Source organism: Macaca fascicularis, chromosome 1, assembly GCF_037993035.2.
Source record: "Macaca fascicularis isolate 582-1 chromosome 1, T2T-MFA8v1.1".
Taxonomy (NCBI): Eukaryota; Metazoa; Chordata; class Mammalia; order Primates; family Cercopithecidae; genus Macaca; species Macaca fascicularis.
The window spans coordinates 58,930,230-58,946,431 of record NC_088375.1 but is presented as its reverse complement, the minus strand read 5'-3'; the positions used below and the strand labels follow the sequence as shown (position 1 = coordinate 58,946,431).

Sequence of the window (16,202 nt, the reverse complement as noted above, 5' to 3'; positions counted from 1 at the left end):
CTGAGAAGGGTTGGGTTGGCCATGAAGGTCTGCACAGCAATGGGTGGAGAATAATCTAAGGAGCCTTCCTTATTCTCTCTGAGCAAGGGAATCGTTCCAGAGCAAATGGCTGACCAGAGGAAATCCCACTGCCTCGCCTTCCTCATGCCTCTGCAGCCCCGAGGTCTTCCCTGGAGGCAGAGAAAGACAGAGATGTGAAGCACTCACCTTCAACCACCAGCCAGGCGCTGGAAGTGTACAGCCCAGTGCCCAGCGAGTAGGGGCCCATGTCTGAGAAACGGGCGCCCCTCACCACCAGCCGGTGGGTCAGCCCGTCGGGGGACACAAACACTTCATATTTGTCACTGGGGTGGAGTAGCCGGTGCCGGAAATGCCAGGCTGCACTAGGGCAGGGGCTGGAGAAGGTACATTCGAAGACTGCGTCACCGTGCTCCTCACAGTGGGTCTCCGCCAGTGGGACCACCACTCTTGGGGGTATGGCTGCCAGGGAAGCAAGAATGGGGATATCAGCTTGATGGTATGACACAGTGTGACCTGAGGCGGCAAGGCTGGCCGTTCAGAAATCCTGGCTTAGACCAGCTCAGCCACAAACTCCCTGTGTTACCTGGGATAGGTCGCCTCTGGACCTCAGGTATGAATTCCCCCTACATAAAATGAGGGGTTAGAATTATGAGCAATGAGGCTTATTTTCAGCTCTAGGATTCCATACTTCTAAACCCAAAAGTTCTATTTGGGGACAAGGTGGATGCATGAAGAAAACCACTATGCTAAGAGCCAGTACTTTATCTTATTCATCCTTTATCTTATTCATCCAAGTAATAATTGCTTACCCCCAGGTAAGTATTATTAATTTCTTCTTACAGGTGAGAAAACTGAGGCTTAAAAAGTTAAATAACTTGCTCCAGTCTTATGCAGTTAAGAGAAACCAAGATTCACACCAGGGTCTGGCTGACTCCCAAACCCGCACTCCTTTTCCCAAACTGCACTGTTTTCAGGCTTCTCAAAGTCCCATCTGGGCACCTCCCCACTACTGGGACACATAACCCCCTTTTCTCTCCCCCAACCTTGATTTAGCCATGTTCTTAGGACATGCTCCCTTCCCCAGGCCTCTCCTTGTCCTTTCAAGAACCCCCTTGAGCTGGCAAGTTGCTCTGAGAGTGATGTGGACACAGGTACTCATGGGGATGGCACAGAGTTTGATGAAGGAGGAGTGGCAGTTCCTAGATAGGGAAGGAATACAGGAAGCAGAAAAGGAAAGGTCTGTATGGAGCGCGAGGATGCCTAACCCAGAGATTCTTGCTAGGGCTTTGTGGGAGATGAGGACATGCAACAGAAAGGAGTTCTAGAGGCTATGCAATTAGTCTGGATCTGATCTGAAAATAATTGGTGGCTGCAGAAGGTCTGAGCAGAGGCATGACACATATGTTCTGTGTCTGTGACGGTAATTCAGTAGAACCCAGCTCAGCACCAGGAGAGATAACTTGCACCAAGGCTTTGGAAAACAGAAAGCATCAAAATTTGGCCATCTAGGTATGTGTCCGTCTCTCAATTGTCTTTGCAGCTGGGGCCACATCACATTTACCCCCTGACACACACATTGCACCAACATGGACTCCACTTCTCACAGATCTCCCCGACTCCAACTTTGGCAGTGTAGACCACTCACCACTGGCCTCCAGTTCTGTGGAGAAGACCACAGCATCCTCCACCTTGACCTGGTAAATGCCAGAGTCCTCAGGCCTCAAGTCTTGGATCTGGAACTCATAACGCTTTCCCAGCCGGCGCAGACAGTGCTTGGTCTGGTTGTTGAAGCCATAGGGGATCATCTCACCATCCTAAGGCCAGAAAAGGAAGAGGAGGTGGGCCTCAGCGGGTCCTCAGTGCTTCCTGCCCCAGTCCCATTCTGGCTATAACCAGCAGTTTTCTCCCACTCACTGGGAGAATCAATCCAATCACCAGACAACAGATTCCTGGAACCATAGAGGAGCTGGGATGGGGTGGACAGCAGGGCCTGGAGGACATGGGAACAGGGATTGTGAGCTGGATGGGAATCCATGCTCTAGGAATGTCCATGGAGTGAAAAGTCTGCAAGTGTTATACAAAGGGGCACCTGAAGTTGCTGACATTCCAGCTCAGGCTGTGAGTAGAGTTACTCCCCAGCAGCCCTGCGAGGATAGCAGGGGAGGCTGGACATGACACCAATGGCCCACGGGCCCTAGCTCAACTTATTCACCAACAGGAACTTGCAGAGAATACCATCAGATATCCATAAGGCTCTACAAACCCAGTAATCTATATGCATACCTACTTTAAGCCCTAGATAGGTTTGCTACTTGCTGAATATTAACAACAGCTAATACTTATTAGGGGCCCACTGTGTGCCAGGCACTGTTTTAGGTACTTAGGACACATCAGTGCCTAAAAAAAGATTCCTGCTCTCACTAGCTAAAATCCTATGGGGGAAAAATATAAATAATAAATGTCATAAATAAGTAAATAATTTATGTTAGAAAGAAATAGAACTGGCTGGGCGTGATGGCTCATGCATGTAATCCCAGCACTTTGGGAGGCTGAGGCAGGTGAATCACTTGAGGTCAGGAGTTCAAGACCAGCCTGGAAAACATGGTGAAACCCCATCTGTACTGAAAATATGAAAAATTAGCTGGGTGTGGTGGCAAACACCTGTAATCCCAGCTACTCGGGAGTCCGAGGCAGGAGAATTGATTGAACCTGGGAGGGAGAGGTTTCAGTGAGCTGAGATTGCACCACTGCACTCCAGCCTGGGCAACAGAGTAAGACCCTGTAGAAGGAAAGAAAGAGAGAGAAAGAGAGGGAAGAAAGAAAGAAAGAAAGAAAGAAAGAAAGAAAGAAAGAAAGAAAGAAAGAAAGAAAGAAAGAAAGAAAGAAAGAAAGAAGAAAGGAAGGAAGGAAGGAAGAAAGGAAGGAAGGAAGGAAGGAAGGAAGGAAGGAAGGAAGGAAGAAAGAAAGAAAGGAAGAAAGAGAAAAGGAAAGAAAGAAAGGAAGGGAAAGAAAGAAAAAGAAAGAAAGAAAAGGAAAAAAAGGAAGCAAGGAAGGAAAGAAGGAAGAGAGAGAGAGAAAAGGAAAAAAGGAAAGAAGGAAGAGAGAGAGAGAAATAAAGAGAAGAGAGAACCAGGGAACAAAAAGGTAGATATGGGTCCAGGGCTCCTGAGTGCCAGGACGGGGCTGGAGGGACATAGTGGAATCACACAGAGTGGTCAAGGGAAGGCTCTCTGCCATGAAGGAATGAGCCCTGTTGATATCAGGGATGAGCATGCCAAGCAGAGGGAACAGCTGGGGCAAAGGAACAGGGATGAGGCCAGTGGGGCAGGAACAGAGGGACAAGGGGAAGAGAAGCAGGAATGAGCAGAGAGGTGAGGGGAGGGGCAAGTCACGCATGATGTCATTTAGTGCTGCAGTACACCGTGAGGCGGGTCCTATATTATCCCCAGTTCACAAGTGAGGAAACTGAGGCACGGGGAAGATAAGTATCTTGTCTGAGGTCATACAGCTTATAAGTGATGAAGCTGGATGAGTCTGGCTACAGAACTAGCCAAATTTTACCAGCTTCTCCCCACCTGCCGCTGCCCCCATCTGGTTGGCAGGTAACTACTCCTAGAGCCCAGGTAGGGATGTATGAAGTCTCTGGAAAGAAAGCTCAGATGGAAAGGGGTGCACTTTCTCAGAACCCTCTTTTCACCCCCATGCTCTGGTGTTAGACACAATTTACAGAGAGTCACAGGACCAGCTGGAGAGACTGGTTGCTCAGTGTGAGATAAGAAGTCCTTGTGGATGGATGGTCTACACCAGGGTTTGGCCCAACTCCAACCAGGAACTCCATGGGATGAGGGGCTCACCATTTGTGTGCTCTGGTTGTTCCCATGGAGGAATTCAGGGTACCCACAGTTCTCTCCCCACTAGACCTGCAGCATCCCTGCCAGATCCCCCCACTCATAGCCCCTCCAGCCTCACCTTATACAGGTAAATCTTGCTCTGAGAATCCTTGAGATCCAGCTCCAGGTCAAACTTTGCAATCCCATCCTTGGTGACCCTGATGTGTCTTAAGCTGGAGATGGCGTTGATGTACTACAAAGCAGACAAACCCACCAGGAGAGTTCATGAAGTTCTCTCTTTGGGGCACTCCAAACCCTCATAGGTCCTGGTACCATCCCAGGCCCACAGCGTCCCAGATGAGCATGCATTGGCCCCTTTTACAAGTGGGGAAAAGTAAGCCCCTCAAGGAAGGAAATTCTCCAAGATGAGAGATCAGATCAAGAAGACAACCAAGAAAAGACCCCAGGTGCCCAGGTGCTAGAACTCAGTAGGGCATTTCAATTCATCTGTACTTCTAACAAACACTAGTTGAACACCTACTGTGTGCAAAGCTCTGTGCTGGGTCCTGTGTCAAACCCAATGAGAAAGCTTTGAGGAGAGAAGGCTGAGACCCTAGGTGTAAGGAAACTTATCCTTCAAGGGGATAAGATACTATTTTCAGGGTAATGAAAACGAGTTGTTTTCTATTTTCAGAAGAAAAATTAGACTTATGTTATAGTTAAGTTAGACACAGGGAAGAAATTCCTGTACAGCTGATAAGATTCTGGGATCAGAGTGCTAATGGGAACTGTAAAATTCCCTTCCATGAAAGCCTTTAGAAATAAACCAGGTAGCTGGGCGCGGTGGCTCACGCCCGTAATCCCAGCACTTTGGGAGGCCGAGGCGGGCAGATCACGAGTTCAGGAGATTGAGACCATCCTGGCTAACACGGTGAAACCCCATCTCTACTAAAAATACAAAAAGTTAGCCGGGCGTGGTGGCAGGCGCCTGTAGTCCCAGCTACTCAGAAGGCTGAGGCAGGAGAATGGCGTGAACCCAGGAGGCGGAGCTTGCAGTGAGCCAAGATTGTGCTACTGCACTCCAGCCTGGGCAACAGAGTGAGACTCTATCTCAAAAAAAAAAAAAAAAGGAGAAATAAACCAATGAGGTACCGCACCCCCCCCAATCTGGTGACAATGATAATGATAGCAAAAATCGAGCCCTTACCATGTATCAGGCACTAAGCTAAGTACTTTAAGTACATTCTCTCATTATCCTCCCAATAACCCTGCGAGGTAGGCATGACTATAATTCCCATTTTACAGATGAAGAATCCAAGATACAGAGGCCCTAACTCTTCCAAAGCTCCAGAGTTTAGTAAGTATCAGAACCAGGTTGCAAAGGCAGGACGCCAACCTGGGATCCCAAGGCCTTAGCCAGATACCCCATTGGGGACTAGATGGAGACAGGCCCCTCGATCATACTTGGTTTCCTAAGTTCTGCCTCCAAGCCCACCTCCAGGTGTGAGGCACCTATGGTCCAGATGTGTGGGGTGGGCATGGAGTGAGGGGTGGCCATGGAGTGAGGCACCTGTGCCATCTTGTCCTCCTGCTCCTTCTTCATCTCCTGTAGCTTGCGCAGCATGCCACGGTAGTCGACGATGCCGTACTTCATGCAGATCTGTTCGTAGTCCTTCCTGTCTGCCGTCATCAGCAGCTGCCATACCTGCTCAAGGTCTATCTTTTTCTCAGGGGCTGGTGGGGCCCTGGGGAGCAAGGCCAGCCAGTCAGAGGCCAGAGGAACCCCTGCTCCTTTGTTGGCCACCTGGCTCTGGTGCCCCAAGTAGTTCTAGGAAGCTGCTCTATCTGCACTCAAGGAAATACAGAGCCTGGAATCTCTGGGACTGACCACTTTTGGGGCCAGAAGGATTCAGAGATGGGTGGGGCGAGCCTCAGCCTCACCCCACAACTTTCAGGAGAAATGCTTCTAACAACCTGTATTGTAGATTTCTAAGTAAGATGTGTGGGGAAAGTGGGTGTTGCATTGTTCTGTTGCTTTAAAAAAAAAAAGTTACATCATTGTTCCAGTGGACCACCACATTTTGCAAAGGAGGAAATCAGAGGAGAGATGATTAACTCAAGGATATAGAGCTTTGAAATGGCAGAGCTAGATCCAGAATTCCCGGTTCAGTCCCCTTCCCATCCTCCCATCTGCTACAGGCAGTCCAGCTCCCTGCTGTGTTGGGTGGAGGTGCGGCCCAAGCCCAACTTACTTATGGAAATAGTAGGGAGTGAATACTATGGGAGGCTCCAAAATCCCTCATGGACAGGCCCAAACCCACCTCTTTTTCAGCAACTTCCGGAAGTCCATCAGCTCCTTCCTGAGGTCTGGAAAAGGAGCAGGAATGAGGCCTCAGTCCCAGGTGGGATGCCTGAGGGTTGATGCAGGGCTTTTCTGTGTGCCCATGCTGACAACCAAGCCTTTGAAAGGGGCTGTCCTGAAGACTGGTGGTGACCCACAAGGTATGCATGGTGGCTCAACCAGGCAGGGAACACCAGGAAAGGAGTAGTCTATCCCCCACAGGCCCCAAGGAGATTTCTGACAAATCTACTTACCTTCCTGTGGTTCCTTGTGCCTCTTCCGATTCTTCCGAAAGCCAACTGGATCATCCAGGGAGGAGAGGAAGGAGTCGATGTGGACAAGCAGGGAGGGAAGTAAGACACGTTGACAGTCTTCCTGAGAAACTGATGGAGTCCCAGAGCCCTGCTCTCCCCACTGTCCTCTAAGGCATGGATGATCCCAGCAAGAGGGATGGAGCAGGATGGAGGGTCTGTCCATCATAAACTTTTTTACCCCAGAGCCTTACCCATGGCCAAGGGGACCAACCTAAGCATCATCTCATGCAGGGGAGGCCCAGTCATGTGTCCACAGGGGCCAGGGAGGCGGCAGAAATGCGTGAAGCAGACATTGGCAACCACAACAAACTCAAGAGTATCTAAAGGGGCAGCTGCTCTTTCACTCCACCTGAGAGCTGCCATATCAGGGTATAAGCCCAATATTACCAAATAGGTCAGACACTGCTGTTTGGTTAATCCTGCAGCCATTGGTAATCCTCATCATCTGCTTCCACTAGAGAGGCTGAAAAAGCTAAACACTCGCCTTCCCAGCTTCCCTTGCAACTAGCAGTGCTCATGTGACACCATCCTGACCAATGAGCTCCAGGAATTTCTGAGAAAGCCTTTGCTTCCTCTATAAAAAAGGTGGATGGGCTGGTTGTGGTGTTTCACACCTATAATCCCAGCACTTTGGGAGGCCAAAGTGGGAGGATAGCTTGAGCCCAAGAGTTCCAAACCAGCCTGGGCAACATAGGGAGATCCCACCTCTACCAAAAAAAAAAAAAAAAAAAAAAATCAAAAAATTAGCTGGGTGTGATGATGCATGCATGTAGTCCCAGTTACTTGGGAGGCTGAGGTGGGAGGATCACTTGGGCCTGGGAGGTCAAGGCTGCAGTGAGCCATAATCACACCACTGCACTCCAGCCTGGGCAACAGGTCTCAAAAAAACAAAAAATAAAAGGCCAGACGCAGTGGCTCATGCCTATAATCCCAGCACTTTGGCAGGCTGAGGCAGGCGGGTCACCTGAGGTCAGGAGTTTGAGAACAGCCTGGCCAATATGGTGAAACCCTGTTTCAACTAAAAATACAAAAATTAGCCAGGCGTAGTGGCGCACACCTGTCATCCCAGCTACTCAGGGGAGGCTGGAGAGTGGCTTGAACCTGGGAGGCAGAGGTTGCAGTGAGCCAAGATTGCGCCACTGCACTCCAGCCTGGGTGATGGAGTGAGACTCCATCTCAAAAATATAAAAATAAAAATAAGAGAGGCAGATGGACCTGGGCCACCTCTTCCACCTTCCTACCTTGAACATGGATTAGGTTTGGATCTGCCATGGCCCTCTTATGGCCATGAGGTGATAAGCCAATCTGCTAAGGATGGCAGAGCAGTGGGACCAAAGGAATCAGCTGTCTAATGGCAGCCCTGAGTTGTGGTATGAGCCCTGGACACCACTCGCAAAACTTCTTATGTGAAGGAATGAAATATCTTTATTTCTTAGGCTACTCTTAGTAGGATTTTCTGTTACTTGTAGGGAGATCAATTGTAAGCATAATCAATGGCGAGACTAGACCTGCTTCCTCAAGAGATATCTACCTTTTAATTACTACAGGTTGACAAGATTTAAAATTTCAAACACCACGCATGCCCAAATACATGTCTGAGGGAGAATTTGGCCTTTGTGTGACCTGTTTGTTAACTCTGGCATAGGCCTGTCCAAAATATCCAAATATCCTTTGCACGGTGGAGAAACTGAGACCCAGAGAGGAAAATAAAGCCCATTCAATGAGTTAGCAGAAGCTCTAGGACTAGAAGCCAGCTTTCAGGTCCTGCTCATTTACTGGGCCAAGAGAATATCCTTCAGAGCATCTGCCAAGGTGTGCCTTTTTAAACACATGCAGACTTCAGTGTGCATGTGGATGAAGCCGGGGGCCCAGCACAAGGTGGGGCTGCAGCAGCGGCGGCAGCCTCAGTGGGCCTCCCTCCCCTCTGCTCCCCTCCCTCACTAGCCACGGGGCCTCTAATTCCTCTGTGGGCTCTCTGCCCTGTGCACTGATGAGACAAGCTCAGGGAAAAGCCCACCTTCAATGACGGTGAGTCTCGCTGAGCACGTGGCCTCTCCGTACATGTTTACTGCTGTGCAGCGGTACAGATCCGTGTCCTCACCTGTCAGCTTGTTGATCTGCAGAAAGGCCAAGGGCAGAGGAGCAGGGCTACCATGTCCCCTTCCTCCATTTACTAGACACGGCTATGTGTTGGGGGTATAAAGTGATTAAGACATAGTCCTAGTCCTTATGGAGCTCATAGTCTTTATCAGGAAAGACAGATCTCAAAACAAAAACCTGGTTCGGGACAGAGGGTGGATGTACCCATTCTTTGCCATCAGAGACAATGTAGCATAGTAGAAAGAGCGTGATTTTGGGGTCAGATGGATCTGGGCCTGAAAACAGTCTCTGTCCTGTATTACTGGCTGTGGGACCTTGAGCAAGTTATCTAACTTCTCTCAACTTCAGTTTCTTCATTTATAAGATGGGAATATAATTCCTCAAAAAAGTGGTGAATGATTAGAATTAAATATATAATCTATGTCAAATGTTTAGCCCCTGTGACATAGTAGGGCCTGGCACATAGTAGGTATCCCATGGTTAGTATTTATAGTATTGCTCAGATTAGCCAAGATTGATTGAGTACTCACTATAGGCCAGGCACTAGCTAGACACTTTACATAAAACTTTCATCCTCATAGCAGCTCCTGGCCAGGCACAGTGGCTCATTCTGTAATCCCAGCACTTTGGGAGGCCGAGGCAGACAGATCACCGTTGGTCAGGAGTTCGAGGCTAGCCTGGCCAACATGGTGAAACCCCTTCTCTACTAAAAATACAAAAATCAGCTGGGCGTGAAGGCGCATGCCTGTGATCCCAGCTACTTGGGAGGCCGAAGCAGGAGAATCGCTTGAACCCGGGAGGCGGAGGTTGCAGTGAGCTGAGATCATGCCATTGCACTTCAGCCTGGGCAACAGAGCGAGATCTGTCTCAACAACAACAACAACTCATAACAACTCCTTAAAGCAGGTCCTGTTATTACCCCATTTTTACAAATGAGGAGACAGAGATAGAAAGAGTAAAGTGACTTTCCAAAGCCAAGGTGGTGGGCCTGGGATTGTAACCCCAGCAGTCTGACTTCAGAGCTTGAGCTCTTAAGCTCCAATCTACACCACCTTCCCGGTTATCAGCAGAGGTATCTGAGAGCCTGCCAGATCCATTCTTGGCTCAGTCAACTTTGAGTCACGAGATGGAGTTGAATGGATTCAACTTCAACAAGGAGTATGTCTTACTCCTCTAGGGCCTGAAGGCTGCCAAAGAGATCTTCAAGGGGATGGGAAAAGATGAATAGACCCTGGTCAGGGGAAGAGCTATGGTTATTACCTGCAGCACGTGCTCCTTGCTGCCAGGGCTGGAGGAGATCTTGTACTTGCTGGAGTCACTGAGGTCACCTTTGGAGTTCTGCCAATGCACCTCGGGCCTGGGCTCCCCACAGACCACAGCCCGAAAGATAGCATTTTTCCCTGCAGCAGGAAGAGACGAGCAAGAAGACTGACAACTTGGGAGAAGGTGACTGTATACTTTATTTAAATTTTAATTTACATCATCTTCCTCATCTAGGTATTTCAACAGCCCCTTCCAAAAAGGGTGCCAGGCCTGGGTCCCCTTGACTCAGGACTTGGAACAGGCAGGTGGAAAGCAGCAGATTCCAGGCACCCAGAGGGCAGTCCTTCCTCTTTCTGTATTTCTGAAGCTTGGGCTGCTTGAGGGAAAGAGATAGGTGGACTGGCCCTGGTGAAAGGGGAGGCCAGCAGGGCTTTAGGGGAGAGGGGCTTTTCTTGAGAGTGGGTGAGCAAGGAGTCTGAAGGCTCTGCCAAGACTGGGAAGGGAATGAGATTTTGTGAGTTCCGGCCAGGCACAGGGGCTTACGCCTGTAATCCCAGCACTTTGGGAGGCCAAGGTGGGCAGATCGCCTGAAGTCAGGAGTTCGAGAGCAGTCTGGCCAACATGGTGAAACCCCATCTCTACTAAAAACACAAAAATTAGCCAGGCGTGGTGGTGCGTGCCTGTAATCCCATCTACTTGGGAGGCTGAGGCAGGAAAATTGCTTGAACCCTGGAAGCAGAGGTTGTAGTGAGCAGAGATCACGCCACTGCACTCCAACCTAGGTGACAGAGTGAGACACCATCTCAAAAAAAAGAGAGATTTTTGTGGGTTGCCTTCCCATTCCTACTCTCTAGAGGGAAGAAGAATCACAACCACGGGAAAGAATGGCTATTTGGTGCCCAAAGGAGCTGGTGCTGAGACATAGGTTCCAACCTCAGAAAAGACCCCAAGCTCCATGCCTGGCATGGAGACCTGGGAACTGCCTGCCCTCAAATAATCCCTCAGCCTCCCACCAGGAACATCTTAGTAGAGAGCAATATAGACTAAAGGCCCAAGGGCCCATCCCAATTTCTCATTACCTTGTTCCAGATTTAGAAAAATAAGATACCATTCTTTGGCCAGGTGCGGTGGCTCACGCCTGTAATCCCAGCACTTTGGGAGGCCAAGGCAGGTGGATTAGCTGAGGTCGGGAGTGCGCGACCAGCCTGACCAACATGGAGAAACCCTGTCTCTACTAAAAATACCAAAAAATTAGCCAGACATGGTGGCCCATGCCTATAATCCCAGCTACTTGGGAGGCCAAGGCAGGAGAATCTCTTAAACCCAGGAGGCGGAGGTTGCAGTGAGCTGAGATCGAGCTATTGCACTCCAGCCTGGGCAACAAGAGCAAAACTCCGTCTCTAATAATAATAATAATAATAATAATAATAATAATAATAATAGAAAAAAGAAAAATAAAATGCCATTCTTTTTCTTATTACGAGGATGCTATTAACTAAAATTTATTGCAGGGATGTGTGTTGGGGAAAGAACACCAATTTCCACTTTTTCCCCAATAAGCCTTTGTTCCCACCACTTTTCTGGGCACTTTCTTATGTGGCCTTCTAGAAGGGCCTTCTTGAGCCCAGCCTGTGAGCCACTGCGGGTGTTGCTGCCTGGAAGCGAGGATTGGGAGGAATCACATTAACTGTATTAACAGTGCCTATCTGCAGCGGTGGCTTTGAGGAGAGGAGAGAGGGACCAGAAAACACCACAACCTTTCCCTGCTCCCCAATTTAGCATTTTTCCATCCTTGCCCCCCAGATATTTCTCACACTGGAATAGCATGTTGTCTCTTCATTCTCTTTATCCACTCTTTTCCCCAGGTCCCTTGTCACTTCTAGGGTTCCAGGTAAGCACGTACCCCCTTAAGGATAGGAGGGAGCCAGGCTATGGTCTGGTGATGGATGTAGGGCCTGGGTGTCCAGGAAGGTGTGTGCCCTAGCCCTCTCCCCTGGGAGGTAGGACAGCAGGAATCTTGCTTCCCCTCCACAGCTCCCCTCTGGGCTCTCACCCTCTGGCAGAGCCAAGGTGACGGGCTTCTGCTCAAAGTCCGGCGTGCTGCAGCCTTCAGGGATCTCCTCCACCAGCTGCCAGATGCTCACCCCAGGGATATGGGACTTCCGGAACTTTCCTGAAGAATGCAGGAGAGAGGGAGGTGGGCCTTCCGCCTTCTCCCTATTGGGTGACCCTTCAACAGAATGGGCATCCATCCACTCGCCCAAGGAGCAAGAAGCCCCTTCTCGCTCCTACTGTTGGGGCAGGATTTTTGTCCTACCTCCCGCCTGTGCACAGTGCTTTTTAATTCTCTAATGAGAATCTGGTGGCACCCCTCAGGTAATGTGAATGGAGCCTCTAGGAAGTGGGTGGGGCACCCTGGGAAGACCCTGTGTGTGTCACTGGAGAAAAGCTTGGAAGAGAGAGTGGGAAAGGGCTCCTTTTCAGGAAGCGGGAGCTCATGTGGGGGCTCTGCACCCCTTATTCAGGAAAACAAATTGAAATCCAAAGCCAAGACTCTTAAAAAAAAAAAAAGGCCCAGCACAATGGCTCACGCCTGTAATCCCAGCACTTTGGGAGGCCAAGGCGGGCAGATTGCGTGAGATCAGGTGTTTGAGACCAGCCTGGCCAACATGGTGAAACCCCATCTCTACTAAAAATACAAAAATTAGCCAGGCATGGTGGCACATGCTTATAATCCCAGCTACTCGGGAGAGTGAGGCAGGAGAATCACTTGAACCCAGGAGGCGGAGCTTCCAGTGAGCCAAGATTGTGCCACTGCACTCCAACTTGGGCAACAGAGTGAGGCTCTGTCTCAAAATCAGCAGCAACAACAACAACAACAAACAAGATGGGCACATTCCCAGAAATCTCTGATCCCTACCACTTCCCTCCTCTCTGTCCTGGTAAGGATTGCCAGGGAGGGTTGGGGAGGGGAGGTTTGTTCTCTTACCTGCCATAGTTCTGCCTCCTCTTTGACTCCTCTCAGGGTAGAAGTTCTATTTTCCTGAGAACAGAAATGGAATTGCTTTTGAGAGATCCAGCCTGGTCTCACCCCACCCCTCCCACACCATCAGTGCATAAGCCAATGTCTGGGGTGGGAGCTGGAAAAAGCTGCTGCCCCCAAGAGCTTTTCTAACCCACTAATGGCGCTGATTGGTTTCCTGCAATTCCCTGTCCCCTGCAAAACCAATTTCCCAGAGACCAGGGAGTGGGTAGGATGCTACCCAGTTGGTAACATTCCCAGGTAAAGGGAACCATAGGCTGAGCCTGCACACTGTGCTGGTGGCCTGGCCTCCTGGTGGGACCCCAGGCCTGATGACCCTGCCCAGAGGGTGAGACACAACCTTCCCAAACCTGAGGAAATCAGATCCATTCAGGATCCTTCCAGCTGTGTAACAGCTTGCCCCATTGACTTTGGAATGAGAATTCTCCAAGGACATTCTTTGGGACTCCTGGCTCCTTCCCCAACTCTGAAATTTTCTGGCAGGACCCCAAAGTCCTCTACCTCCCACATTCATAGAATCCTTCCGGTCACAAGGTCTGTAGGGGAGAGTCCTCAACTTTGCTGCTCTTAAGTTCTTCTTGGCCCAGGCCCATAGGATCCCCATAAATCCATCTGCTCCCCTCTGAAGCCAGTGAATTATAGTGTCAGATGAACAGGAGTATTTTCCATTCTGTCACCACCACCATCTCTCCCGATTTCCTCTTAATTGCATCCATCTGTTATGGTCAATGGGGAGTCCCACACAGGAGAGGAAGGGGGTTGGCTCTGGGATGGGATGAGAGCCATAAATTGGGGTGGGGAGATGTCTTGAAAGAGTTCTCCAGCAGTCCCACCCTCTGTGCGATTGGCCCACGGCCAAGCGGTTCCATTTTGGGGACTCCATTTTCTGCCCAAAAAGCCCTGTCATTAATATAGAATCACACATGACAGAGCGAATTCCTCTCTCCCATGGAGATCATTCCATTTCGCAATGGCCCACCCACTGGCACTTCTGGCCCCTGGCGGCCCCTCACCAGCCCAGCCGCTGCACCCTAGCGTGCTGGAATGCCATGGTACGCCAACTGCGTTCTGGAGCGGTCACAGGTGCCACAGGCGCTATGCCGAAGGGAGTCATGAGGAAGGGTGGGAGGGAAGACAGTCACCAACGGATGAGGACCCAGCTGGCCATGGCCAGGGGGAGGGCTGTATGGGCCCCCGTCCCACCCACCCCTCAGTGCAGCTTCCTGGCAAGTGCGCTGGCAGCAGTTGGAGACCCCACACTGGAGTAGTCTGAGTTCAACACAGCTATCTGAGTCATCATCTCCATCGTCACACACATCATCACCATGAGCAGCTATCATCCTGTTACTCAGCTATTGGTAACACATGAAGAAGGATAACGATGATACCACTCTTCTCCCTCCAGCTTCCTGCCTACAGCTCCCAGCTGAGGAAGGCAAAAGAAGCAAAGCCCTTGGGGGATCTTAGGGGTGTGACATTAAGCCATCCACTTCTGGTGCTCCACCATCTTCTAAAATAAGCCAGATTTGGTACAAAGTCAATGACATGGGGGAAGAGATCTGTTGAGTTGGAGACTAGAGGGATGTGGTCTCAGTTGGAAGAAATGAGAAAGGAAGTGAATTCTCTCCTCCATAATTCATTCCCACATTTAAGAAGTCCAATTATTCCCAAAAGCAAATGTCAGTTTGTGTCCTTACTTCAGCTGTCCCAGCAACACTCTCAGCACTGGATCCGGGGGCAGTGTCTCCCTGGCCCCTCTCCAGGATCTATGGCTCCCTACCCTCCCCGGATCCATCCTGCAGATCCAGGTCCCTGCTACCTCCAGCTGGTCCCTGCTACCTCTCAACTGGTAGAAATGGAGGCAGGAAGAGCCAAATGGGGTTCTCTCAACTGCTTTGACCATGTTACTAACCAAAATATAACAAGTCCCAGCCTGAGGTCCTTATTCTGGACTGCTAGTGATATTTTTAATCTGGTCATCGTATCACACTCAAAGTCAAGCCGTGTCCAGAAAATTAGAGCCGGGACAGAACCACCCAGACAGGACACACTGAAATTCTCTCTTCCAGATATCCTGGAGTCGCCTAGAGGGGATACAGGTGCACTCCAGCGTGTGAACGGCCAGCCAGGGAATGTTCACCAGGCAGATGTCCTACCCACTGCCTGCCCCTTCCTGCATAGAAAAACTGGACAGCAGGTTAGTGTCTCCATCCGGCCCTATCCTGGCCTGGGTGGGCAGCCAGGTGTGAGTGCCCACTTACCTGGGTATACAGCTGGCCTCCCGCTTCCTGTCTGCTCTCTCTTCCCCGTTTCCAGCTGCTGCTTGCTGGAGGCTCTGGATCGACTGGTAGTAGACAGGCAGGGCTGGAGCAGGTGTCAGTTGCTGCAGGCGCCTCTGCTCTCTCCGCCCCTCCCACTCACCCCGCCTCCTCCTCCTCCTCCAGTCCAGGCTTGGCAGGGTAAGGCCCCCCAGGGCTAACACTCTAGCTCAGAGGAGGTCAGAGATGGAAGGGTCCTGTGACATCAGTCCATCCAACTCCTCGCTTTGCAGAGCTTTAAGCTCTTAACCAGACTGGCTTAGTATAAATTTGCCCCATGATGCCTTTTTAGCAAGGACATTTTCATCATCCAAACCCTTAACTTTTCAGCTAAGCTGGTCCCTTGGGACCTTTGACACCATAAGTCACACAGATACATAAAGCCGCTGCCCTCTTGGGAATCACATCTCAAAGTGGTACCAAAGAGGCAGCAAACTTTAAGAGTGGGAGGGAAGGCAGTCACTAATGGAGTCACAGACACAGAGTCCACCGAGTGACCAGGAAGGAGGAGACCCTGGGAATTGTGTAGTCAGGAGGCCTGCTGGAGAAGGTGAGCTTGCTCAGGAGCTTTTCAAGGAATAGAAGGGGTGACCTGACCAGCAGGGTTGGGGGCTGAAGTTGGCAGGGCAGATGGTTGGCAGATGGATGGCAAGTGGAAATTGGAAATACAAGGCTGGTAACAGATTTTCTTAGGGAGAGTGGAGGGTAGGTGAGGCCCAGGAGATAAGGCCACTTGGTGTGCTTTTAAAGAGCCACATTCTGTCTCCTTAAGGACAGAGAACTGCTTTGTTGCCACCCATAAGCAAGGCTGATCCAGGATTCAGGTGAAGTAGAAGGGAAATGGGGTGTATGTCCTCCAAGGGAGGACACTGAATATTTACACGTATTCATTAGCATCTTGCCGATTTCTACAGGCACTACCTCTGGATGTGCTCCTAGAGGGGACGTGTTTGACGTCTTCTGCGCAAGCGT

At 50.2% G+C, this 16,202-nt stretch overlaps 1 protein-coding gene across 1 annotated transcript in view; it reads right to left on the bottom strand.

The window, feature by feature from the left end:
* The window catches only part of IGFN1 (immunoglobulin like and fibronectin type III domain containing 1), a 37,034-nt gene extending 21,776 nt beyond the window's left edge, over nt 1-15,258 (bottom strand). Inside the window, exons 1-11 of the mRNA XM_065539523.1 lie at nt 15,174-15,258; nt 12,859-12,912; nt 11,923-12,042; nt 9,867-10,006; nt 8,524-8,623; nt 6,447-6,491; nt 6,173-6,218; nt 5,422-5,596; nt 3,991-4,104; nt 1,667-1,835; nt 208-480 (exon numbers count right to left, since the gene is read on the bottom strand). Of these exons, the coding sequence (XP_065395595.1) occupies nt 208-480; nt 1,667-1,835; nt 3,991-4,104; nt 5,422-5,596; nt 6,173-6,218; nt 6,447-6,491; nt 8,524-8,623; nt 9,867-10,006; nt 11,923-12,042; nt 12,859-12,865 (1,189 nt within the window). The 5' untranslated portion in view covers nt 12,866-12,912; nt 15,174-15,258. The remainder of the gene's footprint in view (nt 1-207; nt 481-1,666; nt 1,836-3,990; nt 4,105-5,421; nt 5,597-6,172; nt 6,219-6,446; nt 6,492-8,523; nt 8,624-9,866; nt 10,007-11,922; nt 12,043-12,858; nt 12,913-15,173) is intronic.
* Between the last annotated feature and the right edge of the window lie 944 nt (nt 15,259-16,202).